The 25,919-nt window shown below is 65.5% G+C and overlaps 3 protein-coding genes across 8 annotated transcripts; 2 read left to right on the top strand and 1 right to left on the bottom strand.

The window, feature by feature from the left end:
* Positions 1-323: 323 nt before the first annotated feature.
* RTKN (rhotekin) lies at positions 324-18,327 on the bottom strand. 4 transcript variants are annotated; one of them, XM_066548815.1, is made up of 13 exons: positions 14,872-15,230; positions 11,068-11,261; positions 9,997-10,058; positions 9,799-9,852; positions 9,604-9,721; positions 7,672-7,899; positions 7,032-7,126; positions 5,799-5,905; positions 3,907-4,038; positions 2,644-2,809; positions 1,136-1,240; positions 865-967; positions 524-636 (listed from the first exon to the last, which is right to left on the bottom strand). In XM_066548815.1, the coding sequence occupies exons 1-13, from the start codon at positions 14,953-14,955 to the stop codon at positions 630-632; spliced, it is 1,455 nt and encodes a 484-aa protein (XP_066404912.1). In that variant the 5' UTR covers positions 14,956-15,230; the 3' UTR covers positions 524-629. The 4 variants fall into 4 exon arrangements, with proteins under 4 accessions (XP_066404911.1, XP_066404913.1, XP_066404912.1 ...); XM_066548814.1 differs by lacking the exons at positions 865-967; positions 14,872-15,230 and adding an exon at positions 17,836-18,327 and having other exon boundaries at positions 324-636; XM_066548816.1 differs by lacking the exons at positions 865-967; positions 14,872-15,230 and adding an exon at positions 14,527-14,564 and having other exon boundaries at positions 324-636.
* Positions 17,929-23,335, top strand: INO80B (INO80 complex subunit B). Of its 3 annotated transcripts, XM_066548819.1 has the most exons (6): positions 18,677-18,689; positions 19,572-19,855; positions 19,961-20,138; positions 20,257-20,366; positions 20,667-20,881; positions 21,652-23,335. In XM_066548819.1, the coding sequence occupies exons 2-6, from the start codon at positions 19,702-19,704 to the stop codon at positions 22,111-22,113; spliced, it is 1,119 nt and encodes a 372-aa protein (XP_066404916.1). In that variant the 5' UTR covers positions 18,677-18,689; positions 19,572-19,701; the 3' UTR covers positions 22,114-23,335. The 3 variants fall into 3 exon arrangements, with proteins under 3 accessions (XP_066404917.1, XP_066404916.1, XP_066404915.1); XM_066548820.1 differs by lacking the exons at positions 18,677-18,689; positions 19,572-19,855 and adding an exon at positions 17,929-18,074; XM_066548818.1 differs by lacking the exon at positions 18,677-18,689 and having other exon boundaries at positions 19,302-19,855.
* Positions 23,336-24,128: 793 nt separating this feature from the next.
* On the top strand, positions 24,129-25,919 carry WBP1 (WW domain binding protein 1). The gene is made up of 4 exons (XM_066548821.1): positions 24,129-24,238; positions 24,306-24,408; positions 24,653-24,814; positions 25,098-25,919. Exons 1-4 carry the CDS (start codon positions 24,176-24,178, stop codon positions 25,658-25,660), a joined length of 891 nt encoding a protein of 296 aa, XP_066404918.1. The 5' UTR covers positions 24,129-24,175; the 3' UTR covers positions 25,661-25,919.

Below are 25,919 nucleotides of genomic sequence, written 5' to 3'. Positions count from 1 at the left end.
ATTATTAATTAGGGGGGGCCTGTCGGGGGGGGCTGTGTTCGTCCCCCCCACCCCGGGTTAGAGGTGAGGAAAGCAGAGCTGGGGGGGGGCTCTGTGTCCCCCCACCCCGGGTTAGACCCTGAGCACCCACCCTATAGTGGGGGGGGGGGATCCCCAGCACCCACCTTTGTGGGGGGGGGAGGAAACGCCCCCCTCCCCCCCTTTTTGGAGTTTAGCCCTGAGCCCCCCCAGCATGGGGAGGGCAGAAATTCCAGTTTCTCCCCAAAAACAGAAGCAGGGAGCCCCCCTTCCCCCCTACCCCCCCCTGTCCCCCCCTCCCCAAAAGTGCTGGGGGGGGTCAGACCCGGGACTGGAGGGCTCTGGGGGGGTCGCGCTGGGGGGGCCCCGGGCTGCTGCTGCCGCTGCTGGAGGAGCTGGAGTGGGGCGGTTTTGGGGGGCCCCCCCGGCCTTTGAGGGTGCTGAGCCGTGCGTCCAGGGACAGGGTTCGGGGGCGGCTCCGGCGGGGGGGGCTGGGGCTGCGCAGGGGGGGCCCCTCGAAGAGCGAGAGCCACGGGGGGGGGCCCGGAGCGCGGGGAGCCCCCCCGTGCCCCGCCAGGATCTCGGTGACGGCCGCGATGTCATCCGAGGGGTCAATAGCTGGGGGGGGGACAAGGAAAAGGGGGGTCACGGGGGGGGGGGGCACAGGCAGTCCCAGAACCCCCCCCCCCAATAGCCCCATACTCCCCCGTGGGGCTGTGGCGGGGTTTGGGGGTCCCTCTCTGCCCCCCCCACCCCCCCCCCCCCCCCCGTTCCCAGGGCCGTGCTGGGGGCGCTGTGGCAGCACGGGGGGGGCTGTCGGGGGTCCCCCCGTGTCCCCCCCGTCACCTGTCGCTGTAGTAGGAGCTGAGCAGAGCCCGGATCTCGGCTGAGACATTCTCCTGCAGCAGCAGCCCCTCGGCCGGGGGGGGCCCGGGGGGGCCCGGCGGGGCTGGGGGCGCGCCAGGGGTGGGGGGGACAGCGGCAGAAAGAGGGGGACAGAAAAAGGGGGGACAGAAAAAGGGGGGACAGCGAGAAGAGCAGCGTTAGGGGGCGAGCAGAGAGCAGAGAGGGGGAGACAGAGCAGAGCCCCCCCGCCCCCCGGATCGGCCCCACTCACCCGTCTGGTGGTACAGAGAGCCCTGGGGCGGCAGCGGGGCCGGGGGGCGGCGCGGGGGCGGCTCCTCGATCCGCATCAGCTCCTCACAGCACTGCTTCCACTGGGCTGGGGACAACCGGGACAACGGGGACAATGCGGGGCGGGACAGAGACCCCGGCGTCTGGGGGATCAGGGATGGGGGCTGCAGGGGGGTGGGGATTGCAGGGGGTGGGGGTCCCGTTGGATTGGGGCTCCATTGGATGGGGTCAGCATGGGATGGGGTCTGCAGGAGGATGGGGATTGAAGGGCATGGGGGTCCCACTGGATGGGGGTTCCATTGGATGGGGACTGCAGGGGATGGGATTGCAGGGGATGAGGATTGCAGGGGGATGGGGGTCCTGTTGTATGGGGGTTCCATTGGATGGGGTCAGCCTGGGATGGGGATTGCAGGGGGATGGGGTCTGCATGGGATGAAGATTGAAGGGGATGGGGTCTCCAGGGGATGGGGGTCCCATTGGATTGGGGTCCCATTGGATTGGGGTCCCATTGGATTTGGGTTCCATTGGATGGGGATTGAAGGGGGATGGGGTCTGCAGGGAATGGGGATTGCAGGGGATGGGGGTCTCACAGGAATGGGGGTGCTCTCAGGACTGGTGTCCCAATGGGTTGGGGGTCCTGGGGTGATGGTCTGAGGTGGGGATCTCCCAGGGGGTCCTGTTCTTGTCCCTCTCATCTCTGTCCTACCCCATTGTTGTTCCCACCCCTGTCACTGTCCCCATCCCACTCCTCTGCCCATCTTTTTCCCTGTCCTGTTCTCAGCCTTGTCCTTGTCCCCATTGCTCTGGGGTCCCACTGGGCTGGGGGTCCTGGGGTGATGGAGCTCCCACAGGGATGGTCTGGGGTCCTGCCAGAGCGGGGGTCCCCCAGGATGAGGGGTCCCACTAGGTTTGGGGTCCTTTAACAACGGGGATGCCACTAGGACAGGGTCCCACCAGCACAGAAGGTCCCACAGGGGTTTGTAGGGTCTTACAGGGCTGGGAGGGTCCCACAGGGATGTGTGGGGTCCCACAGGTCTGGGAGAGTCCCACAGTACTGGGAGGGCCCCACAGGGATGTCGAGGGTCCCACAGGGATATTTAGGGTCCTACAGGGCTGGGAGGGTCCCACAGGGATGTGGAGGGTCCCACAGTGATGTGTGGGGTCCCATAGGGAATATGGAGGGTCCCACAGGTCTGGGAGAGTCCCACAGGGCTGCAAGAGTCCCACAGTGATGTGTGGGGTCCCACAGGGATATGGAGGGTCCCACAGGGCTGGGGGGGTCCCACAGGAATATTTAGGGTCCCACAGGGATGTGGAGGGTCTCACAGGGATGTGGAGGGCCCTGCAGGGATGTGTGGGGTCCCACAGGGATATGGAGAGTCCCACAGGGCTGGGGGGGTCCCACAGGAATATTTAGGGTCCCACAGGACTGGGAGGGTCCCACAGGGATGTCGAGGGTCCCACAGGTCGGGGGGGCTCCCGGGGGCTCACCCAGGTCGCAGAGGTGCTGCCCCCAGGCCTGCAGCCAGCGCTGAGCCTCGGCCGTGCTCTCGGCCAGCAGCCCGTGTGTCACCTCCTCCCCGCCCAGCCGGTTGGTGACGGCCACCCCGGGGGGCTGCCCCCGGCCCCCCGAGTCCAGCGCCCGCACCCGCGTGTCCTGGGACACACACAGGGCTGGGGGGGGGGCGGGGGCCCAGAGACCCCCAGAGACCCTGCCCAGAGAGCCCAGAGACACCCAGAGATACCCAGAGAGCCCCACAGACACCCCCAGAGACCCCCAGAGTGCCCCAGAGACACCAGAGACCCCACCCAGAGAGCCCAGAGACACCCAGAGACCCCCAGAGACCCTGCCCAGAGAGCCCAGAGACACCCAGAGACACCCAGAGAGCCCCACAGACACCCCCAGAGACCCCCAGAGTGCCCCAGAGACACCAGAGACCCCACCCAGAGAGCCCAGAGACACCCAGAGACCCCCAGAGACCCTGCCCAGAGAGCCCAGAGACACCCAGAGACACCCAGAGATACCCAGAGAGCCCCAGAGACACCCCCAGAGACCCCCAGAGACACCCAGAGATACCCAGAGACCCCACCCAGAGAGCCCAGAGACCCCACCCAGAGAGCCCAGAGACACCCAGAGACCCCCAGAGACCCTGCCCAGAGAGCCCAGACACCCCCAGAGACCCCCAGAGATACCCAGAGAGCCCCACAGACACCCCCAGAGACCCCCAGAGACACCCAGAGAGCCCCAGAGACACCAGAGACCCCCAGAGACACCCAGAGACCCCACCCAGAGAGCCCCAGAGACACCAGAGAGCCCCAGAGACACCAGAGACCCCCAGAGACACCCAGAGACCCCCAGAGACACCCAGAGACCCGAGAACACCCCAGAACACCCCAGAGACCCCCAAGCTCCCAATAAACCCCAAAGCTCCCATAGACCCCACAGCCCCCATAAACCCCAGAACACCCCACAGACCCCAGAACCCCCATAGACCCCACAGCCTCCATAGACCCCACAGCCCCCACAGACCCCACAGACCCCAGAGCTCCCCATAAACCTCAAACTACCCTGACCCCCCACACTCCCCCTTTCTCCCCATACCCCCCACCCCTCCATGTCCCCTCCATCCCCACAAGCCCGATAACCCCACACCCCCCACACTCCCCGTGCGCCCCCGAGCCCAGCAGCCCCCGGGTGTCCCCTGAGTGTCCCCCGGGTGTCCCCTGTGTGTCCCCCGAGTGTCCCCCGTGTACCTTGGTGACAGCGATGGTCAGGGTGGGCTCCTGCCCCGCCTCAGCCTCGCTGGCGCTGCCGTAGCAGAGCAGCCCTGGGCCCCGCAGGACACAGAACAGGGGGGTCCCGCCCGGCCCCTCGGCCCCTGGAGCCTGCCCCGAGACCCCCAGAGCCATCAGTGCCCACAGTGGCACCACAGCGCCAGTGTGCCCCATTCTGCACCCACAGTGGCACCACAGCACCAGTGTGCCCCATTCTGCACCCACAGTGGCACCACAGCGCCAGTGTGCCCCATACAGTGCCCACAGTGGCACCACAGCACCAGTGTGCCCCATACAGTGCCCACAGTGGCACCACAGCGCCAGTGTGCCCCATACAGTGCCCACAGTGGCACCACAGCGCCAGTGTGCCCCATTCTGCACCCACAGTGGCACCACAGCGCCAGTGTGCCCCATACAGTGCCCACAGTGGCACCACAGCACCAGTGTGCCCCATACAGTGCCCACAGTGGCACCACAGTGCCAGTGTGCCCCATTCTGTACCCACAGTGGCACCACAGTGCCAGTGTGCCCCATACAGTGCCCACGGGGGGGCACCACAGCACCAGTGTGCCCCATTCTGCACCCACAGTGGCACCACAGTGCCAGTGTGCCCCATTCTGTACCCACAGTGGCACCACAGTGCCAGTGTGCCCCATACAGTGCCCACAGTGGCACCACAGTGCCAGTGTGCCCCATACAGTGCCCACAGTGGCACCACAGCACCAGTGTGCCCCATTCTGCACCCACAGTGGCACCACAGTGCCAGTGTGCCCCATTCTGTACCCACAGTGGCACCACACTGCCAGTGTGCCCCATACAGTGCCCACAGTGGCACCACAGCACCAGTGTGCCCCATACAGTGCCCACAGTGGCACCACAGCACCAGTGTGCCCCATTCTGTACCCACAGTGGCACCACAGTGCCAGTGTGCCCTATTCTGCACCCCCACAGCACCAGTGTCCCACTCATTCAGCACCCACGGGTGACACATTCCCTCTATCCCATTTCCCTATATCCCATTTCCTTATATCACATCCCTAGATCCTATTTCCCTATATCCCATTCCTATATGCCATTTCTTGATCCCATTTCTCTATCCCATTTCCCTATATCCCATTTCCTTATATCCCACCCCTCTATCCCATCTCTCTATCCTATTTCCCCATATCCCATTTATCCCATTCCCTCCCCTGCAGTTGCAGTGTCCCCTTTATCATGGCAGCATTAATAACCCCCCCTCTATCCCATTCCTGATCCCATCCCTCTATCCCATTTCTCAATCCCATCCCTATGTCCCATTTCCTTATATCCCATCTCTCTATCCCATTCCTCTATCCCATCCCTCTATCCTCTATCCCATCCCTATATCCCATTCCTCTATCCCATTTCTCTATCCTATTTCTTGATCCCACCCCTATATCCCATTTCCCTATATCCCATTTCTCCACCTCATCCCTATATCTCATTTCCCTATATCCCATCCCTCTATCCCATTTCTCAATCCCATCCCTATGTCCCATTTCTCTATGTCCCATTTTCCTATATCCCATTTCCCTATATCCCATTTCCCTATTTCCTATTTCTCTGTATCCCATTCCCTCCCCTGCAGTTGCAGTGTCCCCTTTATCATGGCAGCGTTAATAAACCCCACCCCTCCATCCCGTTCCTGATCCCACCCCTCCATTCCATTTCCCTGTATCCCATTTCCCTCTATCCCATTTCCCTCCATTCCATTTCCCTGTATCCCATTTCCCTGTATCCCATTTCTCTCTCCCATCCCTCTCCCCCACACCCGATGCCCTCCCGGTGCCCTCCCGGCGCCGCTCCCGGTGCGCTCCCGGTGCCGTCCCGGTGTCGCCGCTGTCGCTGACCTGCAGCCGCAGTGTCCCTGTCGCCGCGGGGGTGTCCATGCAGCTGGGCCGGGCCGCCAGGCGGCAACACACGCGGCCATAGAGGGGCACCCAGCAGGGGCTCTGCTCTGGGGGGACACGGGGGGACAGGGGGGACATGGAGGGACATGGAGGGACCCCCACACCCACCCAGCAGGGGCTTTGCTCTGGGGGGACACGGGGACATGGAGGACACTGACCCAAACCCCCCCGGCAGGGGCTCTGCTCTGTGGGGACGCAGAGGGGACATGGAGGGACACCCACACCCCCAGCAGGGCTCTGCTCTGCTCTGCTCTGGGGACTCCTGAGGCTCTTGGGGGCTGAGAGGGACCCCCAAACCCCAAAAGGATCCCAAAGCCTCCTCCTCGTGCCAGGACCCCCCCGTCCCCCCATGAACCGAGATCCCAAACCCACCCCCACCCCCGCAGGACCCCAAAATCCCGGACCCCCAACTCCGCCCCGTCTGCTCCAGCCCCATTGCCCTGTTTTGGGGTGTGTGGGGAGTTGTGGGGTGTTTTTGGGGTGCTACGGTCTGGTTTTAGGGTGTTATAGGGTGCCATGGGTGTTATGGGGTATTATGGGGTGTTACAGGGTTCCATGGGGTGTTTTGGGGTGTTATTTGGTACCGTGGGGTGTTATAAGGTGTTTTAGGGTGCTGTGAGGTGTTTTGGGGTGCCATGGGGTGGTTATGGTGTTGCCATGGGATGTTATGGGGTGCCATGGGGTTTTATGGCATGTTATAGGGTGCCATGGGGGGTTTAGGGGTGTTATGGGGTGCCACAGGTTGTTATGGGGCGTTATAGGGTATTTTGGGGTGCCATGGGGTATTTTGGGGTGATATGGGGTGCCCTGGGCTGTTATGGGGCAGCCCGGGCTGTTTTGGGGTGCCATGGGGTGTTATGGGGTGTTTAGGGGTGCCCCAGACTGTTTTGGGGTGATATGGGGTGTTCTGGGGTGTTTATGGGGTGTTACAGAGTGTTTTGGGGTGCCCCAGGATGTTTTGGGGTGATTTGGGGTGCCGTGGGCTGTTCTGGGCTGTTTTGGGGTGCCCTGGGCTGTTTTGGGGTGTTATAGGGTGCTACTGGGTGTTTATGAGGTGTTTAGGGCTGTTTTGGGGTGATATGGTCCGTTTTGGGGTGCCCCGGGCTGCTCTGGGGTGTCCTGGGCTGTTTTGGGGTGCCCCGGGATGTTTTGGGGTGCTGTGACCCCACTGACCGTCGGCAGCAATGACGAGGTCGTGCGTGCGGAAGCCGTCGTGCACCTGGGCCAGGGACAGCGTGGTGTGAGCCAGCAGCTGGAACCGGGGACACCTGGGGACATTGGGGGACATTGGAGACACCTGGGGGACACCAGGGCACAAGGGACGTTGGGGTTCAGGGGACATCAGGGGGTATGGGGACACTGGGGGGTCAGGAGGACAATAGGGGGTCAGGGGGACATTGGGGAGGCAGGAGACATCGAGGGACGGAGGGGGACATGGGGGACATGGGGGCACAGACAGCATTGGGGGACACAGAGGGATATGGGGCACACAGGGGGGCACAGGGGGGCATGAGCATGGGGGGACATGAGGCACACAGGGGGGACATGTGGCACACAGAGGGCACAGAAAGGGGCACACAGGGGGACATGTGGAAGAACACAGGGGGGGCACAGGGAGACATGTGGCACATAGGGGGGACAGGTAGCACACAGAGGGACATGTGACACACAGGTGGCACACAGAGGGACACGTGACACACAGGTGGCACACAGAGGGACACGTGACACACAGGTGACCCAGGTGGCACACAGGTGGCACACAGAGGGACACGTGACACACAGGTGGCACAGGTGGCACACAGAGGGTACTCACGGCACGCCGGGCGGTGGCAGCAGCAGAGCCCCGGCGGTGCCCGCGGTGCCCGGGGGGCTGGCAGGGCTCCCGTCCATGGCAGCCCGTGCCCGGCGGCCCGAGGAGCGGCCCAGGGAGGTGCTGAGGCGCGATGCCAGCTTGCGGGGGGCACTGCCCTGCGCCCCCGGCCCCGGCAGCCCCGCGCTGTACAGCTCCAAACGCAGCTCGAAATCCGGGCCCGCCTCGGGGCTGGGGACAGGGACAGCGTGGGGTCAGGGACAGCATGGGCACAGGGACAGCGTGGGGTCAGGGACAGCAGCATGGGGACAGGGACAGCGTGGGGTCAGGAACAGCATGGGCACAGGGACAGCGTGGGGTCAGGGACAGCAGCATGGGGACAGGGACAGCGTGGGGTCAGGAACAGCATGGGGACAGGGACAGCATGGGCACAGGGACAGCATGGGGTCAGGGACAGCATGGGCACAGGGACAGCATGGGGACAGGGGGACAGGGACAGCATGGGGTCAGGGACAGCATGGGGTCAGTTGGACAGGGACAGCCCAGGGGGCAGTAACAGCCAGGGGGCACAGGGGGCAGTGACAGCCCGGGGGACATAGGGGACAGGGACAGCATGGGGGGCAGTGACACCAGGGTCAGTGCCAGCCCGAGGGGCACAAGGGGACAGTGACAGCCCGGGGGACATAGGGGTCAGTGACACCAGGGTCAGTGCCAGCCCAGGGGGACACAGAGGGGTCAGTGACAAGCCAGGGGGTCAGTGACAGCATGAGGGGGCAATGACACCGGGGGCAGTGACAGCCCAGGGGCACAGGGGGGTCAGTGACAGCATGGGGGGCAGTGACAGCCCAGGGGGGCACAGAGGGGTCAGTGCCAGCATGGGGGGACACCCAGGGCCATCCCACAGACTGTGGGGACATTGCAGGGACAGGGATTGTGGGGCAGGGGTCCCTCCCAGGGTGGGCAGTGGAGGGCAGGGGTCACCCCCAGAAGGGGTCAGAGGTCCCCACGTGGGGGTTGGTGGTGGCAGGGGTCCCATGGGGGGTGGCACTGGCCCTGGGGGGGGTGTGGGGGTGATTGGGGGTCCCTTGGGGGGAATGTGGGGGTGTTGGGGGTCCCATGGGAGGGATTAGGGGTCCCTGGGGGTGTGTGGGGGTGGTTGAGGGTCCCATAGAGAAACTCAGGGGTCCCATGGGGGAATATGGGGGTGTCAAAGGGCCCATAGGGTGGTGTCAGTGTCCCATAGGGGGGTGATCTGGGGTCCCATGGGGAGGGTCAGAGGTCCCAGGGGGGTGTGGAGGTGATTGGGGGTTCCATAGAGAGGCTCAGGGGTCCCATGGGGGGGGTATGGGGGTGTCAGGGTCCCATAGGGGTGTGTGGGGGTCACATGGGGGTGATCAGGGGTCCCATAGGGGGTGTGAGGGTGATCAGGGGCGCTATGGGAGTGTATTGGGGTGGTCAGGGGTCCCATAGACAAGCTCAGGGGTGCCATGGGAGGGATATGGGGGTGTCAAAGGTCCCATAGGGGGGTGCCAGGGTCCCATAAGGGGTGTGGAGATGATCGGGGGTCCCGTGGGAGGGATCAGGGGTCCCATAGGGGGGTGTCAGTGTCCCTGGGGGTATGTGGGGATGTGGGGGTGATTAGGGGTCCCACAGAAAAGCTAAGGCGTCCCATAGTGGGGTGCCAGGGTCCCAGGGAGGGGTGATCAGGGGTCCCATGGGGAGGGTCAGGGGTCCCATGAGGGGATATGGGGGTGTCAAGGGTCCCCTAGGGGGGTGTCAGGGTCCCATAGGGGGGTGATCAGGAGTTCCCGAGGGGGGTGTCAGGGTCCCATAGGGGGGTGATCAGGAGTCCCCTAGGGGGTGCCAGGGTCCCATAGGGGGTGTCAGGGTGCCGGGGAGGGCTGTGGGGGTCCCGGGGGTCCCTCCCCCCCTCACAAGAGCACGGCTCCCTCGAAGCAGATGTCGGTCAGGGTCCTGTCCACCAGCACTGTGGGGGTGTCGTGGATCTCAGCCCCCACCTGCAGCAGCAGGAACACGGCACAGCGGTGCAGCTCTGGGGGGCACGGGGGGGTCAGGGGGTTCACAGGGGGCACCGCGGGGTGAGGGGACCCCCGGCACCCCAACACTCACCCCCCTTGTTCCTGAAGTACTCCGTGTCCTTCCACATCAGCGGGATGCGCAAATCTGGGGTGGGGGGGACCAGGAGGGGGGTGAGACCCCCTGAGACACCCCCAAACCTCCCACCCCAAATGCAGGCGGTGCCGCAGGGGGGGCAGGCAGAGAAGAGGGGGCTCCCCCTGCCCAGAACCCCCCCGGGACCCCCCATACCTGAGATGCAGACGGTGCCCCGGCACGGCACCGGCTCTGCCCCGGGCCCGCCCTCCGAGGGGCTGCGGGGGACGGGAGGGTCAGCAAAGCTCCCCACACACTTTGGGGGGCTCCCCTCCCACCTTTGGGGTGTCCCCTGCCAACACACCACCCCCACTGTGTGCCCCTCTGCTCCCATCCCATCCCTGGGTTTTGGGGTGTCCCCCATGTCCCCCCGGGTTTTGGGATGTCCCTCACTGCTGTGTCCCCCATGTTCCCCAACATTTCGGGTGTCCCTCACTGCCAAGGACCTCCCATCCCACAACTCAGATTTTGGGGTGTCTCCCACTGCCCTGTCCCTCAGGTCCCCCTGGGTTTTGGGGTGTCCCTCCCTGCTGTGTCCCCCCAGGTTTTGCAGTGTCCCTCACTGCCCTGTCCCCACAGGATTTGAGGTTTTCCCTCACTGCTGTGTCCCCCGTGTCCCCCCATGTTTTGGGGTGTCCCTCATTGCCACAACTCCCCCAAGAGTCTCCCATCCCACCCCTGGGTTTTGGGGTTTTCCCTCACTGATGTGGCCCCCATGTCCCCCTAGGTTTTGGGGTGTCCCTCACTGCCCTGTCCCCCATGTCCCCCCATGTTTTGGGGTGTCCCTCACTGCCAAGGGTCTCCCATCCCACCCCTGGGTTTTGGGGTGTCCCTCACTGCCGTGTCCCCCCAGGTTTTGGGGTGTCCCCCATGTCCCCCCAGGTTTTGGGGTGCCCCTCACCGCTGCAGACCCTCAGGCCCCTCATCCCATCCCCTGGGTTTTAGGGCTTCTCTCACTGCCGTGTCCCCCACGTCCCCCCAAGTTTTGGGGTGTCCCCCACCACCACACCCCCTACGGAATTCCCAAACCACCTCAACCCCTATGGAATTCCCAAACCACCTCCCTCAGTTTTAGGGACCCCCCCCAGCTTTTATCACCCTTTTAACACACCCTGTGGTGTTCCCCATTCCCCCTCCCCTTTGGGGGTCCCACAGGGTGCCCTCCCCACTTTGGGGCATCCCTTGGGGTACCCCATTCCCTCTGGGCTCCTTTTTGGGGTGTCTCACCGGCGGGCCCCCCTCAGCCGGGCCTCCTGGCGCCGCTGGAGCTCGCCCCCGGCCGCGACCACCCTGGCCTCGCACAGCACCAGGGTCTTGGTGGTCTCCAGGGCCTGCTCGGGCCGGCTGCAGGCGGGGAGGAGCCGCCGGGCGCCCTCACGGACCCGCAGGGCCCGCTCCAGGGCCCGCTGCAGCTCCGGCTCCTGGGGATGGGAATATTGGGGGTCAGGTGGACCCCAAAACCCTTCCCAAACCCATAGCACCCTCAGTGAATGCTCCAGGGCCCACTGCAGCTCCGGCTCCTGGGGATGGGAATATTGGGGGTCAGGTGGACCCCAAAACCCTTCCCAAACCCATAGCACCCTCAGTGAATGCTCCAGGGCCCACTGCAGCTCCGGCTCCTGGGGATGGGAATATTGGGGGTCAGGGGGACCCCAAAACCCTTCCCAAACCCATAGCACCCTCAGTGAATGCTCCAGGGCCCGCTGCAGCTCCGGCTCCTGGGGATGGGAATATTGGGGGTCAGGGGCACCCCAAAACACATCCCACACCCATAGCACCCTCAGTGAATGCTCCAAGGCCCGCTGCAGCTCCGGCTCCTGGGGATGGAACACTGGCGGGTCAGGGGCACCCCAAAACACATCCCACACCCCAAAATCCCCCCCCGGACCCACAGCACCCACTTCAGGGCCCGCTGCAACTCTGGCTCCTGGAGATGGAACATTGGGGGTCAGGGGGACCCCAAAACACATCCCCAAAACACATCCCAAACCCACAGCACCCACAGGGCCCGCTCCAGGGCCTGCTGCTGCTCCGGCTCCTGGAGATGGGAATATTGGGGGTCAGGGGGACCCCAAAACCCTTCCCAAACCCACAGCACCCTCAGTGAACGCTCCAGAGCCTGCTGCAGCTCCAGCTCCTAGAGATGGAACATTATGGGGTCCAGGGGACCCCAAAACCTTTCCCAAACCCAGAGCACACACTGAAGCTCCAGCTGCTGGGAACAGCACATTTGGGGGGGTCAAGGAGACCCCAAAACCCTTCCCACACCCATAGCACACACTGCAGGGCCCTCTGCAGCTCTGGCTCCTGGGGACGGAACACTGGGGGGTCAGGGGGACCCCAAAACCCTTCCCAAACCCACAGCACCCACAGGGCTCGCTCCAGGGCCCGCTGCAGCTCTGGCTCCTGGGGACGGAACACTGGGGGGTCAGGGGGACCCCAAAACCCTTCCCAAACCCACAGCACCCTCAGTGAACGCTCCAGGGCCCACTGCAGCTCCGGCTCCTGGGGATGGAACATTGGGGGGTCAGGGGGACCCCAAAACCCTTCCCAAACCCACAGCACCCACAGGGCCCGCTCCAGGGCCCGCTGCAGCTCCGGCTCCTGGGGATGGGAATATTGGGGGTCAGGAGGTCCCCAAAACACATCCCACACCCCAAAATCCCCCCTGGACCCGCAGGGCTCGCTCCAGGGCCCACTGCAGCTCCGGCTCCTGGGAACGGCACATTTGGGGGGTCAGGGGGCCCCCAAAACCCTTCCTAAACCCACAGCACCCGCAGTGAATGCTCTAGAGCCCGCTGCAGCTCTGGGTCCTGGGGAAGAAACATTTTGGGGGTCAGGGGGACCCCAAAATCCCTCCCAAACACACAGTGACTGCTCCAGAGCCCGCTGCAGCTCCGGCTCCTGGGGACAGCACATTTGGGGGGGTCAGGGAGTCCCCAAAACCCCTCTCAGACCCACAGCACCCTCAGCAGTTCTGGCTCCTGGGAATGGCACACTTGGGGGTCAGAGGGACCCCAAAAACCCTTCCCACACCCCAAAACCCTTCCCACAACACCAGAGCCTGCTCCAGGGCCCGCTGCAGCTCCAGCTCCTGGGGACGGAACATTGGGGGGTCAGGGGGACCCCAAAACACATCCCCAAAACACATCCCAAACCCACAGCACCCACAGGGCCTGCTCCAGAGCCCGCTGCAGCTCTGGCTCCTGGGGATGGAACATTATGGGGTCAGGGGGACCCCAAAATCCTTCTTGCACCCACAGCAGCCACTGCAGCTCTGGCTGCTAGCAACGGCACATTTGAGGGTCAGGGGGACCCCAAAACCCCTCTCAGACCCACAGAGCCCACTGCAGCTGCAGCTCCTGGGAATGGCACATTTGGGGGTCAGGGGCACCCCAAAACCCTTCCCACACACACAGAGCCCGCAGCAGCTCCGGCTGCTGGCAATGGCACATTTGGGGGGTCAGGGGGACCCCAAAATCCTTCCCATAACACCAGCACCTGCTCCAGGGCCCGCTGCAGCTCCAGCTCCTGGAGATGGGAACATTTGGGAGGTCATGGGGTCCCCAAAACTTCTCTGCACCCACTGCAGCTCTGGCTCTTGAGAAGAGGCACATTTTGGGGGTCAGGGGGTCCCCAAATCCCTTCTGAACCCACTGCAGCTCTGGCTGCTGGCAACAGGCGTATTTGGGGGTCAGGGGGGACCCCAAAACCCCTCCTGTACCCACAGCAGCTCCAGCTCCTCCCATATTTTGGGTTTGGGAGGGTCTGGGGGAATGTGGGGCTGGGGCACAGGGGACCCCAAAACCCCCAAACCCCCCCGGGGGTCCCAGTCATGCCCAGGCAGGGGGAGGGGGTTCCCACATTGTTTGGGGGTTCCGGACCTGTGCCCTAAGGGTTCCCAGCTGCACCCCCACATTGTGCACCCCACAGATTCACCAGGCACCCCACAAATGCTCCATGTACCCCACAGATTTATCAGGAACCCCATGAACACATCCTGCACCCCACGGGGAATCCGTGAACCCCAAAACCAGACCGTGCACCCCACAAACACATCACAGACCCCACAGATCCATCGTGCACCCCACAGGATTACCAGGCACCCCACAAATTATTGCTGCACCCCATGGGGGAGCCGTGCACCCCACAAACACACCGTGCACCCCATAAGGGCACCACGTGCCCCACAGATCCACCGTGCACCCCAAGGGGGGGCTCTGCACCCCTAAAGCAGGGCAAGCACCCCAAAAACTCATCCAGCACCTCCCAGGGGAACCACGCACCCCATAGATTTACCCTGCACCCCAAAAACACATCCTGCACCCCATAGATCCATCCTGCACCCCAAAACCATGTCCTGCAGCCCACAGGATGGGCTGTGGGGTGCAGGATGGACCACAGATCCATCCTGCAGCCCACAGATTTACCCTGCACCCCAAAATCACATCCTGCACCCCAAAGATCCATCCTGCACCCCGCAGATTTCCCCTGCACCCCAAAATCACATCCTGCACCCCACAGATCCATCCTGCACCCCACAACCGTGCCATGCACCACCGCAAACTCATCCTGCAGCCCACAAATCCCCCCAGATTCACCAAACACCCCCAAAACCCCAAATTTCCCAGCACACCCTCCCCCCCACACCGACCACCCTCAGCCCCCCCAAGTCCTTCCCGGTACCTCCGGCTCGTCCATCCCGATCCCGATCCCGATCCCGATCCCGATCCCGCCCCTGTCCCCCCCCAGTGACGTCATCACCTATAAATAACCCCCCGCTGCGAACGGGGGGGGGGGAGCGGGACCCCCCCCCCCCCAAAATCGCCCCTCTCGTGATTTCGGGGTGCAGGATGAGTTTGGGGTGGTGCATGGATCCCTTTGGGATCTGTGGGATGAGGACCCCGTTCCACCTTCCCGGGACCCCCCAAAACCCCCTCCCTCCCCCCCGGGGAAAATCGGGGTCCGGGAGTTCTGGGGGGGTCCCGGATTTGGATTTGGGGAGAGGGGGGGTCCCCCCAAATTTCGCACCTGGATGCTGGCGGCGATCTGGCGGATGTAGAGCATGTTGAGATCCTCCAGGATCCGCAGCCGGCGGCCCCCCCCCACCTCCATCGGGACCCCCGGGACCCCCCCAGCTATTTTGGGGGGTTCCCCCAAAGCCCCCCAAGGGGGTCCCGCCGCATCCAGCGCTGGGGTGCAGTGGGGGCCACCCCCCCCCTCTCTACCGAGGTGGCTGCGGGGAGAAAATGGGGTTTTGGTGGCGACCCCCCCCCCCCACACCCCAACGGGAATTTGGGGGGGGTGCTTGGGCCCCTCTCTGGAATTTGGGGGGGCGCCCACGTTGTTTGGCCGCCCCCCGGCAGGGAACAAGGGGGGCGACTGTGCGGGAAAGGGCAGCGGGGGCGGCGCGGAGGGGGCGGGGACGGGGTGGAGGAATTTGGGGGGCGAGAAGGGCGAGATTTGGGGAGAGGGGAGAGATGGGGGGCAGGGTTTGGGGGGTAAGGGGTCAAAGGGGGGGACAGGGATGGGGTGCAGGGATTGGGGTGCAGGAATGGGGTGCAGGGTTTGGGATACAGGGTTTGGGGTACAGGGAGGGGATGCAGGGATTGGGGTGCAGGGTTTGGGATGCAGGGAGGGGATCGGGGCAGGGAGGGAATGCAGGGTTTGAGGTGCAGAATGGGGTGCAGGGTTTTGGGGACGTGATGGGGCAGGGTTTGGGGTGCAGGGCACAAGAAAAGACGTGGAGAAAATGGGGTGAAAGAGACAAGATGGAGTGTGGGGATGGAAAAAGGGGGGAAGGGTTTTGGGGGCTGGGCAGGGATTTGGGGGCGCAGGAGAGGGCGCAGGGGAATGGATGGGGTGTAGGATTTGGGGTGCAGCGAGGGGATGAGGGGTGCGGGGGAAGGGAAACCAGCTGGGGGGCGGGGAGGGGGTGCGGGGGAAGCGGTTCCAGGGTTTGGGGTGCTGGGGACAGCGCGGGGTGCAGGGTTTGGGGTGCAGGGTTTGGGGTGCAGGGTTTGGGGTGCTGGGGACAGCGCGGGGTGCAGGGTTTGGGGTGCAGGGTTTGGGGTGCAGGGTTTGGGGTGCTGGGGACAGCGCGGGGTGCAGGGTTGGGGTGCAGGGTTTGGGGTGCAGGGTTTGGGGTGCTGGGGACAGCGCGGGGTGCAGGGTTTGGGGTGCAGGGTTTGGGGTGCAGGGTTTGGGGTGCGGGCACAGGACGGGGAGCAGGGTTTGGGGCGCAGGGTTTGGGGTGCAGGGTTTGGGGTGCTGGGGACAAGACGGGGTGCAGGGTTTGGGGTGCAGGGTTTGGGGTGCAGGGTTTGGGGTGCGGGCACAGGACGGGGTGCAGGGTTTGGAGCGCAGGGTTTGGGGTGCGGGGGCGGAACGAGGGGTGCAGAATTTGGGGGTGCCAGGAACGGAAAAAGGGGCGCGGGGAGGGGGGGACACCGTGCCCGGGGGTGCAGAACGGGGCTCGGGGAACGGCACCGGAGGGGAAGGGGGGGTGGGGGAGGCGCAGGAGGAGCAGACGGGGCCCCGTGCGGGGGAGGCGGGGAACGGAGTCCCGGTAAGGACGGACACCGGGACCCCCTCTCTCCCCACCCCCCGTGCGGCGCTGCCCCCCGTTCCCGGTACCTCCGGCCGCTCCCGCTCCGCCGCGATCGCGCACAGGAAGCGGCGGCCGCCCCCGCCCCACGTCCCGCCCCGTGTCCCCCGTTGCCCGTGTCCCCCCCGCTCCCTCCCTCCCTCCCTCCCTTCTCCCAGGAGCCGCCTCCGTGTCCCCCCCGCCCCCCCCCGCGGGGCTCCGGGACACCGGGAACGGGCGGGGGGCGCCCCCTGCTGGGGGAAATCCGCGGTGCCGGGGGGGGGGCGAGACATCCCCGGGGCACCGGGACCGTCCCGAGAGAACCGGAGCCCCCGTGATGAGCCGGTACCGGGGGACCGGGACCGCCCCGAGAGAACCGGAGCCCCCGTGATGAGCCGGTACCGGGGGACCGGGTCCGCCCCGAGAGAACCGGAGCCCCCGTGAGGAGCCGGTACCGGGGGCACCGGGACCGCCCCGAGAGAACCGGAGCCCCCGTGAGGAGCCGGTACCGGGGGACTGGGACCCCGCCCCCCCCCCCGCCCCCGCGGGCACCGAGTAAACCGAGACTCCTCGGGATGCACCGGGAGCTCCCCAAAGAGCACCGGAATGCCCCGGGACGATCCCCAAGTGCACCGAGACCCCTCAGAGAGTGCCCGGACATCCCCCGAGCAAACCGGGAGCCCCCCGAGCAAACCGGGAGCCCCCCGAGCGAACCGGGAGCCCCCCGAGTGAACCAGGACCGGCCAAGTGCCGTTGGCGGTGAAAGACGGGGACCCCCCCCCCGTACGCACCGGGATCCCCCCCAAGCGCACCAGGAGCCCTCAACATGCACCGGATCCACCCCAGGATGCACCGATCCCCCCTCAAAATTCACCGGGACCCCCGAGTGTGGGTGTACCGGGCGAACCGGGACCCCCCCAGCACAGCCGGACCCTTCAGCAAGGGGGAAACGGAACCCCCGAATGTACCGAGACCCCCCCCCGGCACACCGGGAACCCCCAAAACGTGGCTGGGACTGGGTGAACTGGGACTCCCTGTATCCACCGGGACCCCCCCCCCGGTACCGGGACCCCCCAAATGTCCCCGTGTGCCACGGGCCCTGCACCGCCACGTGCGGGACTCCCCGATCCTGCTGTCCCGTCCCAGTCCCTCCCAGTCCCTCCCAGTTTCCCCCTCCCCGTCGGGTGCCGGGGGCGCGGGCGATTCCCGTTATACCGGATCCCACCGGAATTCCCGGCTGGGCCGGGGCAGCGGGACCGGACCGGCCGGGGGGGGCCCGGGGGGCAGGGAGCGGCCGTGACCGCCCCCGTGGCCTCGTGCCCGGGCTGCTCCCGCTGCTCCCGGGGCTGCTCCCGCTGCTCCCGGGGCTGCTCCCGGTGCTGCTCTCAGTGCTCCCGGTACTCCCGTACCTGCGGGGCCGGGGCCGGGGGGCAGCAGCAGCCCCGGCGCAGCTCCATGTCCAGCGCTGACCCCTCCGCCACCGTGGCGCGGCTCCGCTCGTCCCGCCGGTACATGCCCGGGAGTCCCGGTGGTCCCGGAGGGTCCGAAGAGTTCTGGAGGATCCCGGGGGTCTTGGCGGATCCCGGGGTCCGGAGCCTCCCGAGGGGTCCCGACGGGTCCCGGAGCCCCCGTGAACCGGAGATTTGTGGTGGGTCCCGGTGTTCCCGGTGCTCTGGAGCTTTCCCGGTGCCCGGAGCTTTGCGGGGGTTCCCGAGTCCGCGGCAATTCCCGGGGTTCTGAGGGTCCCGGTGGTCAGGGAGGGGCTCCCGGTGTCCGGAGCACCGGGGCCAGGTGGGGAACACCGGGATGGACCCGGTGGAGATGCCGGGGTCGCCTCTCGGGGCTCGGATCAGCCCCGGGATGGCGCGGGGCGGGGGGAGCGAGCGGCGATCGGTGCCGGCGGCTCCTGGCACGGGCGGGACAATGGCCCGGGGACACGGCGGGGGACAATGGGTGACACATCTGTGACCGTGTGACATCGCTGTGCCACGCGTGTCCCCGCAGGGAGTCCCAAAATCCCGCAGGGAATCCCCAAAATCCCGCAGCGGGAGGGTGGGAAGGGGAAATCAGAGATGTCGCGGTGCCACCTGCGGAGGTGACACACGCCGAGGTGACCCGTCCCTGGGGAGATTGTCACCTCCGTGGGATGCGGGGTTTGTTGTGTGGATGGATGGGATCCACACTCAGATGGGAGATTTGGATGAATATTTGAGATATTTGGGTGGGTAATTGAGAGGTTTTGGTGGATATTTGAGATATTTGGGTGGATATTTGAGAGCTTTTTGGGGATATTTGGGATATTTGGCTGGGTATTTGAGAGTTCTTTGGGGATATTTGGGTGAGTATTTGAGAGTTTTTGGTGGATATTTGGGATATTTCTCTTGGTTGATGAAGTCAAAGCTCCTCATCCTGCCCTAGGCACCATCCTTGCACCCCGGGGAGGGATTTTTTGGGGTTGGATGGGGATTTTTGTGTGATGGATGGGATCTCGTCTCAGATAGGAGATTTGGGTGAATATTTGGGTGAGAATTTGAGGGGTTTGTGTGAATATTTGAGATATTTGGGGGTATTTGAGAGTTTTTTGTGGATATTTGGGATATTTGGGTGAGCATTTGAGGGCTTTGTGTGGATATTTGGATGAGTATTTGAGAGGTTTATTTGGATATTTGAGATATGGGGTGAGAATTTGAGGGGTTTGTGTGGATATTTGAGACATTTGAGTGGGTATTTGAAGGGTTTATGTGGATATTTGGGTGGGTATTTGAGGGTTTTACGTGATTATATGAGATATTTGGGTGGGTATCTGAGGCGTTTATGTGGATATTTGGGATATTTGGGTGGGTATTTGACAGTTTTGTGTGAATATTTGGGATATTTGGGTGAGTATCTGAGGGGTTTGTGTGGATATTTGAAATATTTAAGTGGGTATCTGCGGGGTTTGTGTGAATATTTGAGATATTTGGATGAGTATTTGAGGGGTCTGTGTGTATATTTGGGGTATTTGTGTGGGTATTTGAGAGTTTTTTGAGGATATTTGGGATAATTGGGCGAGGATCTGAGGGGCTGGTATGAATATTTGGGATATTTGGGTGGGTATTTGACAGTTTTGTGTGGATATTTGAGATATTTGTGTGGATTGATGAAGTCAAAGCTCCTCATCCTGTCCTGATCTCACCTGAGTTCACACCGGAGCTCACACACCTGCCCTGGCCGGCCCAAAAGCGCCTTTGGTACCGGTTTCCCCCCGGACAGTACACAACGTGCCCACTTCCAAGATGGCGGCTGCAACGTCACCATCCCCTCATAACGGGCAGCAGCCAAGCCGGGCGGAAGTGAGTTTGGCCGGAAGTGGGTCCGTCCCGAATTGGGTCCCCCACGGGCGGATGCGCAGGGCCTGGCGGCGGGGAGCGATGGAGGCCGGCGGGCACGGTGAGAGGCCGCGGGGCCGGGCAGGGCCCGGGGGGGCTGCGGGATCGCTCCCGGGTGCGACAGAGCCCGCGGGGAGCCCTCGCTGACCCGTGTTCCCCCTCACAGGGCAAGAGGCCGAGGCGGGCGGCCATGGCGGCCACAAGAAGAAGCACAAGAAGCACAAGAAAAAGCACAAGAAACGGCACCACCACGAGGCCGGGCCGGCCCCGGGGCCCGAACCGCCTCGGCAGCCACGGCTGCGGCTCCGGATTAAGCTGGGAGGGCAAATCCTGGGCACCAAGAGGTGAGGAGGGAGCGAGGGGCAGAGCCTGGGCACCAAAATGGGCGAGGAGGAGGAGGATGGGAGGCAGAGCCGGGCCTGTCCCGTGTGTCCCCCCAAACACCTCTCTGTTCCCCCGCAGTGTCCCCACGTTCACGGTGGTCCCCGAAGGGACGCACTCGCCCTCCCCGCTGCTGGCAGGGGACGAGGAGGAGCCCAGCGTGCCCATCGAGCAGTACCGGGCATGGCTGGGTGAGCGACGGAGGGCACGGGGGGCATGGGGGGCTCGGGGCTCGGGGTGGGGGAAATGGGGGATCTCTGGGTGGAAATTGGGGGCTCAGAGTGAGGGGTGGGTGGGCAGGGGGTGCTCTGGGGGGGCTCAGAGTGAGGGGTGGGTGGGCAGGGGGGTTCACAGTGAGGGCTGGGTGCTCTGGGGGGTTCACAGTGAGGGCTGGGTGCTCTGAGGGGGCTCAGAGTGAGGGCTGAGTGGGCAGGGGATGCTCTGGACCCCCAGGGCAGTGTGACCCCCACCCCCATGGCTGTTGCCATCAGATGAGGACAGCAACCTGGCCCCCTCACCACTGCCTGAGCTGGACCCCGAGAACTGCTTCCATGCCCGTGAGGAGGGCGAGGAGGAGGAGGAGGAAGAGGAGGAGGAAGAGGAGGAGGAGGAACGGCGCTGGCTGGCAGCCCTCGAGAGGGGGGAGCTGGATGACAACGGTGACATCAAGAGGGAGGTGGACGAGTCCCTCCTGACAGCCCGGCAGGTCTGGGGGGACTGGGGGGGCTGGGGAGCTCCAGACAAGAGGGGAGCTGAGCTGATGGGGGGACTGGGGAGTCTCATAACCCCTGGGGCATGACTGAGGGGGCCTGGAAGGGTGGCAGGGGAGGGCTGGGGAGGGGCTGGGTGTGCTTAGGGAGCAGCAGAGCCAGGAGGAAGGGGCACTGGGGGGTCTCATAGCCTCTGGTGCATGACTGAGGGGGCCTGGAGGGCAGGGCTGGTGGACTGGGGGTGCTCAGGGAGCTCCAGTCCCAGGAGGGAGCTGGGCTGAGGGCAGTCTGGGGAGCCTCATAACCCCTGGGGCATGACTGGGGGGATGTGGAAGGGATGCAGGGCAGGACTGGGGTGGCTGGGGAGGGGCTGGGGGTGCTCAGGGAGCTCCAGACCTACAAGGGAGCTGGGCTTATGGGGGACTGGGGACCCTCATAACACTTGGGGCATCAATAAGGGGGTCTGGGGGTGCTCAGGGAGCTCCAGACCCAGGAAGAAACTGGGCTGAGGGGGGACTGGGGACCCTCATAACCCTTGGGGCGTGACTGAGAGGGCCTGGAAGGGGTGCAGGGCAGGGCTGGGGTGGCTGGGATTGCTGCAGGAAGCGCAGAACTGCTCTGGGGCTGAGCTGGAACCCTTGGGGTGTGACTGAAGGGGCCTGGATGGGCTGCAGGAAGCCCAGCACTGCTGTGGGGCAGAGCTGGAACTGGGGGTACCTCCCAAACCCCCCCCCCACCTCTGTGACCCCCCCTTTGTGCCCCACAGCGCGCGCTGCTGCACAAGCAGCAGAGCCAGCCCCTGCTGCAGCTGCCCATGGGCGCCAAGGCCAAGGAGGTGACGGAGGAGATGCGGGAGAAGCGCGAGGAGCGGGCGCGGCGCCGGCGGCTGCAGGCGGCCCGCAAGGCCGAGGAGAGCAAGAACCAGACCATCGAGCGCCTGACGCGCACGCACAAGGCCAAGGTCCGGGCCCTGCGCGAGCGCCGCGCCCGCCCGGCCCCGTGCCCGGTGGTTCATTACCGCAGCGCCGCCGACGGCGTCACCGTCTCCTTCCCCGCGGGCTTCCCGGTGCCCGCGGCCGCCGCCGCGCCGCCCGCGCCGCCCGCCCAGCCCTGCGCCGTGCCCGGCTGCGGCAACGCCAAGCGCTACAGCTGCGCCCAAACCGGGCGGCCCCTCTGCAGCCTGGGCTGCTACCGGCGCAACCTGCAGCTGCTGCAGAGCGCGGGGTGAGAGAGCTGGGAGCTAGGAGGGGGATACGGGACCTCTGCAGGGGACTACGGACACTCTGAGGGGGCTACGGGACCTCACCAAGGGGCTGTGGGCCCTCTGCAGGGGGCTGTGGGCCCTCTGTGACAGCTACAGATCGTCTGTGGGGGCTACAGATCCCCTGTGGAGGGCTATGGATCCTCTCTGAGGGGCTATGGACCCTCTGCAGGGGGCTACAGACCCTCCCTAGGTAGCCCCAGACACTTACCAGGGGCCTACGGACACTCTGAGGGGGCTACGGGACCTCACCAAGGGGCTATGGGCCCTCTGCAGGGGGCTGTGGGCCCTCTGTGGCAGCTACAGATCCTCTGTGGAGGGCTATGGATCCTCTGTGGAGAGCTATGGATCCTCTCTGAGGGGCTACAGACCCTCCCCAGGGAGCCCCAGACGCTTACCGGGGGCCTACGGACACTCTGTGGGGGCTATGGATCCTCTCTGGGTGGCTGTGGATCCTCTGCAGGGGGCTATGGATTCTCTGTGGGGCTACGGATCTTCCCCAGGGGCTACAGACCCTCTGTCAGATACAGACCTTCACTGGAGGCTATGGACCCTCCCTGGGGGGCTACAGACCCTCACCAGGAGGCTACGGGCTCTGACCAGGGGGCTATGGACCCTCCTCAGGGCGCTACAGACCTTCACCAGGGGTTATGGACCCTCTGTGGGGCTACGGACCCTCTGTGGGGCTACAGATCCTCCCCAGGGGGCTGCAGACCCTCACCAGGGGGCTATGGACCCTCCCCGGGGGGCTACAGACCTCTCTGGGGGCTACAGACCCTCCCCGGGGGGCTGTGGATCTTCCCCGGGGGCTACAGATGCTTTGCCTTGGATACAAGGGCCAGGTCACTCGGCCACACGGAGTTCCTGGATTGTCCACATGGACACAGAGAGCTGGAAGAGGAACCTGTAGGTCTGCACTGTGGGGAGCTCCAGATCGTCCACGTGGAGCCAGAACAAGAAGCTTCAAAACTTCTGCTGTGGATACAGAGGCTCTGGCCACGCCACCCGGAGAGCTGCACTTCCTTATGGACACCTGGAGCTCCTCCAAACGGGTGTGGACACCTGGGATGTGGAGCTCCAGAGGGCTCTAGGCTCTCCACTGTGGACACGGAGGGTTGGGGACCGGACCCCCGCAGGGACTGAGGGGGATCTGGTGTGGCGGAGCTGATTAAAGGCTGTTGTTGAAGGAGCCGTGTGTGGGTCTGCTGCGATGGGGAGGCAGCGCGACCCCCCGGGAGCTCGGTGGTACAGTCCGACCCCCGCCCGGGAGCGCTGTGGTGCAGTCCGACACCCTGTAGTACAGTCCGACGCCCCCCGGGAATGCTGTGGTACAGTCCGACACCCCCGGAAGAGCTATGGTACAGACCCGCCCTCCCCCGGCTGTGGAACAGCCCAACACCTCTCTGTCGGTGCGTTGTGGTCCGTCCCGGGTGGGCGGGGCGCTCTCCGACAGCGCCCATTGGCTGGGGCCTTGCCCAGCGGAGAGCGGTGACGCTGATTAGTCGGACGCTTTGCCAATCAGGCGGCCGAAGTGCTGTTTGCTCGCCAATTGGCTGCGTTGTGCCAAGTGTCCGCCCCGGGGCGGGCCGGAAGGCCGCGCCCTTCGTCGAACTTAGGGCTGTGTCGCCATTGGCGACCGCTGCTGTCAGTCAGAGCTTGGGGGCGGTGTTCTGTGTCCGGTTGGTCCCCATAGCCGCCAATCATGGAGGGGGCGGGGCTCGGCTTCTTTGTCTCTGTTGTTGGGCGTGAGACTCAGGCAGACGGCGAGCGATTGGCTGCAGCCGGGCGGCGGCGGCAGCGCCGATTGGCTGTTGGCTACGGAGCGTCCGCTGATTGGCCGCCGGTGGTGGCGGGGGCGGGATTTCGGGCCGGGCGTGATGGCGGCGGCGACGGCCCCGGCCCGGGCGGCGGCGGCCGCGGGGGCCGCGATGGCGGCGGCGGCGGCCACGGGGCGGCGGCGGCTGCTGCGGGTGGCGGGGCCCGCGGCCGGGCGGGCGCGGGGCCGCGGCAGGCTTTAGGCGGCGGCGCCATGGAGCGGCCCGGGAGCGCCGAGGGGGCCTGGGCCGCGCTGCTGGGCCGGCAGCACCCGCAGGTACCGGGCGGGCCGGGGCGGGGGGGCCGCGCGCGGGGCTGCGGTGACGGTGCGGCCGTGCCCGCAGGCCCGGGAGTTCTGCCCGGGGGTGAACAACCGGCCCTACGTATGCGAGACCGGGCACTGCTGCGGGGAGAGCGGCTGCTGCACCTACTACTACGAGCTGTGGTGTGAGTGCGGGGGGATCCCGGGAGAACGGACGGGAACGGGGACTCCGGGCGGGCTGGTGGCTCAGGGAGGAGCCGGGACCCCGGGGAGCTCAGGGACTGTGTCCGGGCCGGGGGCTCGGGAGGAGCTGGGGGGGGCTGAGGGTCCTGGGAGGTTCTGGGGATCCCCCCGTGTGAACGGGGGTTCCGTGGGCACGGGGGTTCCGTGTGAAGATGACCGCCCCGCTCCGCGGCCCCGTTCCCGCAGGGTTCTGGCTGCTCTGGACCATCCTGATCCTGCTGAGCTGCTGCTGCGCCTTCCGGCACCGCCGGGCCAAGCTGCGCCTGCAGCAGCAGCAGCGGCAGCGTGAGATCAACCTCATCGCCTACCACGGTGCCTGCCAGTACCCGCCCTCCTCGGGGGACCTCCGTGAGTCAGGGGCTGCTGAATTTCCCCCCCAAATCCACGGGGGGTGGAGACCTCAGTGAATCGGGACCCCCCAGCACCCCACATGTTGCCCCCAGCCCCTCATACCCCACCATCTTCACGGGGGATCTCAGTGAGTCAGGACCCTCTGTGCCACCCCCAGGATCTTGGATCCCCACGTGCATCCCCAGCCCCTGTGCCCTCCATCTCCATCCTCTCGGGGCCGTTTCCCGGTGTCCCCTCCGTGTCCCGGGTGTCCCCTGACGCCGCCTCTCCCCCCCCTCAGGGCTGCTGGCCTCCTTCAAGCTCCCGGCGTACGAGGAGGTGGCGCAGCGCCCCGGGACGCCGCCGCCGCCCTACAGCCCCGGGAGCCCCTCGCTGTCGCCGGGCTCCTCCGGGGGCTGCAGCTCCTGCTCCTGCGGCTGCTCCTGCGCCTCCTCCCCCAGCAGCTCCTCGCTCTCGGCGCCGGCCACCGACGAGACGGACCCGGAGCCGGGCCCGGGCACGGGGGGTGGCAGTACCGGCCGTGACTACGGCTCCAGCAGCACCGGCACCGGTGCCAGCTGGGACCTGCCCCTGCCAGAGGAGCTGCCAGCCCGCGGGGGCCCCCCCAAACAAGTGCCCCCGGACTTGTGTGAGGCTGAGGGACACCCCTGCTCCAACACTGAAGGGGGTGAGGGTGGGGCAGGCAGAGCTGTGCCAGGGGGATGCCCCGGGCGGCACCGGCGGCTCACGGGGGATTCGGGCATCGAGGTGGGCCGGGGTGTGGAGGAGGAGGAGGGTGAGCCTGAGGGCTGTGGGGGAGCAGGGGGTGGTGGGGGGCCCGGCTCACCTGTGCTGCCTGTCTGACCTCCCCCCACAGGACCCCCAACTGGGCTCTGGACTCATCAGGGAGCCCCTGGGGGCCCCTCGCCCCGAGTGACACCCACCGTGCAGCGTGGTGGGGTCCTGCTGGAGCCCCCTCCCCTCCAAACTGCTCCTGGGGCCTCCCCTGTGATCCCGGTGCTGCTGCCCGGGGGGGCCCCATCGCCCGGGGGGTGCCTGAGGCCATGGGGGTGGGTGGGAGGTCCCGGCGCGTTCTCTCACCATTAAAGAGATGTGGAAGTAC

The sequence above is a fragment of the Molothrus aeneus genome, chromosome 4, assembly GCF_037042795.1.
Source record: "Molothrus aeneus isolate 106 chromosome 4, BPBGC_Maene_1.0, whole genome shotgun sequence".
Lineage (NCBI taxonomy): Eukaryota > Metazoa > Chordata > Aves > Passeriformes > Icteridae > Molothrus > Molothrus aeneus.
Note: the sequence above shows the minus strand (reverse complement) of the source record. Positions and strands in the feature narration are given on the sequence as shown.

Excerpts from the sequence above, each read along its gene's own strand:
- RTKN (XM_066548814.1), bottom strand. The coding sequence starts at position 17,940 with ATGTACCGGCGGGACGAGCGGAGCCGCGCCACGGTGGCGGAGGGGTCA. Across the intron at positions 9,853-9,996 it reads GGGCACCGTCTGCATCTCAG|ATTTGCGCATCCCGCTGATG; the intron begins GTATGGGGGGTC and ends CCCCCACCCCAG. Across the intron at positions 9,722-9,798 it reads GTACTTCAGGAACAAGGGGG|AGCTGCACCGCTGTGCCGTG; the intron begins GTGAGTGTTGGG and ends CGTGCCCCCCAG.
- INO80B (XM_066548819.1), top strand. The coding sequence starts at position 19,702 with ATGGCGGCTGCAACGTCACCATCCCCTCATAACGGGCAGCAGCCAAGC. Across the intron at positions 20,139-20,256 it reads CAAATCCTGGGCACCAAGAG|TGTCCCCACGTTCACGGTGG; the intron begins GTGAGGAGGGAG and ends GTTCCCCCGCAG. Across the intron at positions 20,882-21,651 it reads CCCTCCTGACAGCCCGGCAG|CGCGCGCTGCTGCACAAGCA; the intron begins GTCTGGGGGGAC and ends TGTGCCCCACAG.
- WBP1 (XM_066548821.1), top strand. The coding sequence starts at position 24,176 with ATGGAGCGGCCCGGGAGCGCCGAGGGGGCCTGGGCCGCGCTGCTGGGC. Across the intron at positions 24,409-24,652 it reads CTACTACTACGAGCTGTGGT|GGTTCTGGCTGCTCTGGACC; the intron begins GTGAGTGCGGGG and ends CCGTTCCCGCAG. Across the intron at positions 24,815-25,097 it reads GCCCTCCTCGGGGGACCTCC|GGCTGCTGGCCTCCTTCAAG; the intron begins GTGAGTCAGGGG and ends CCCCCCCCTCAG.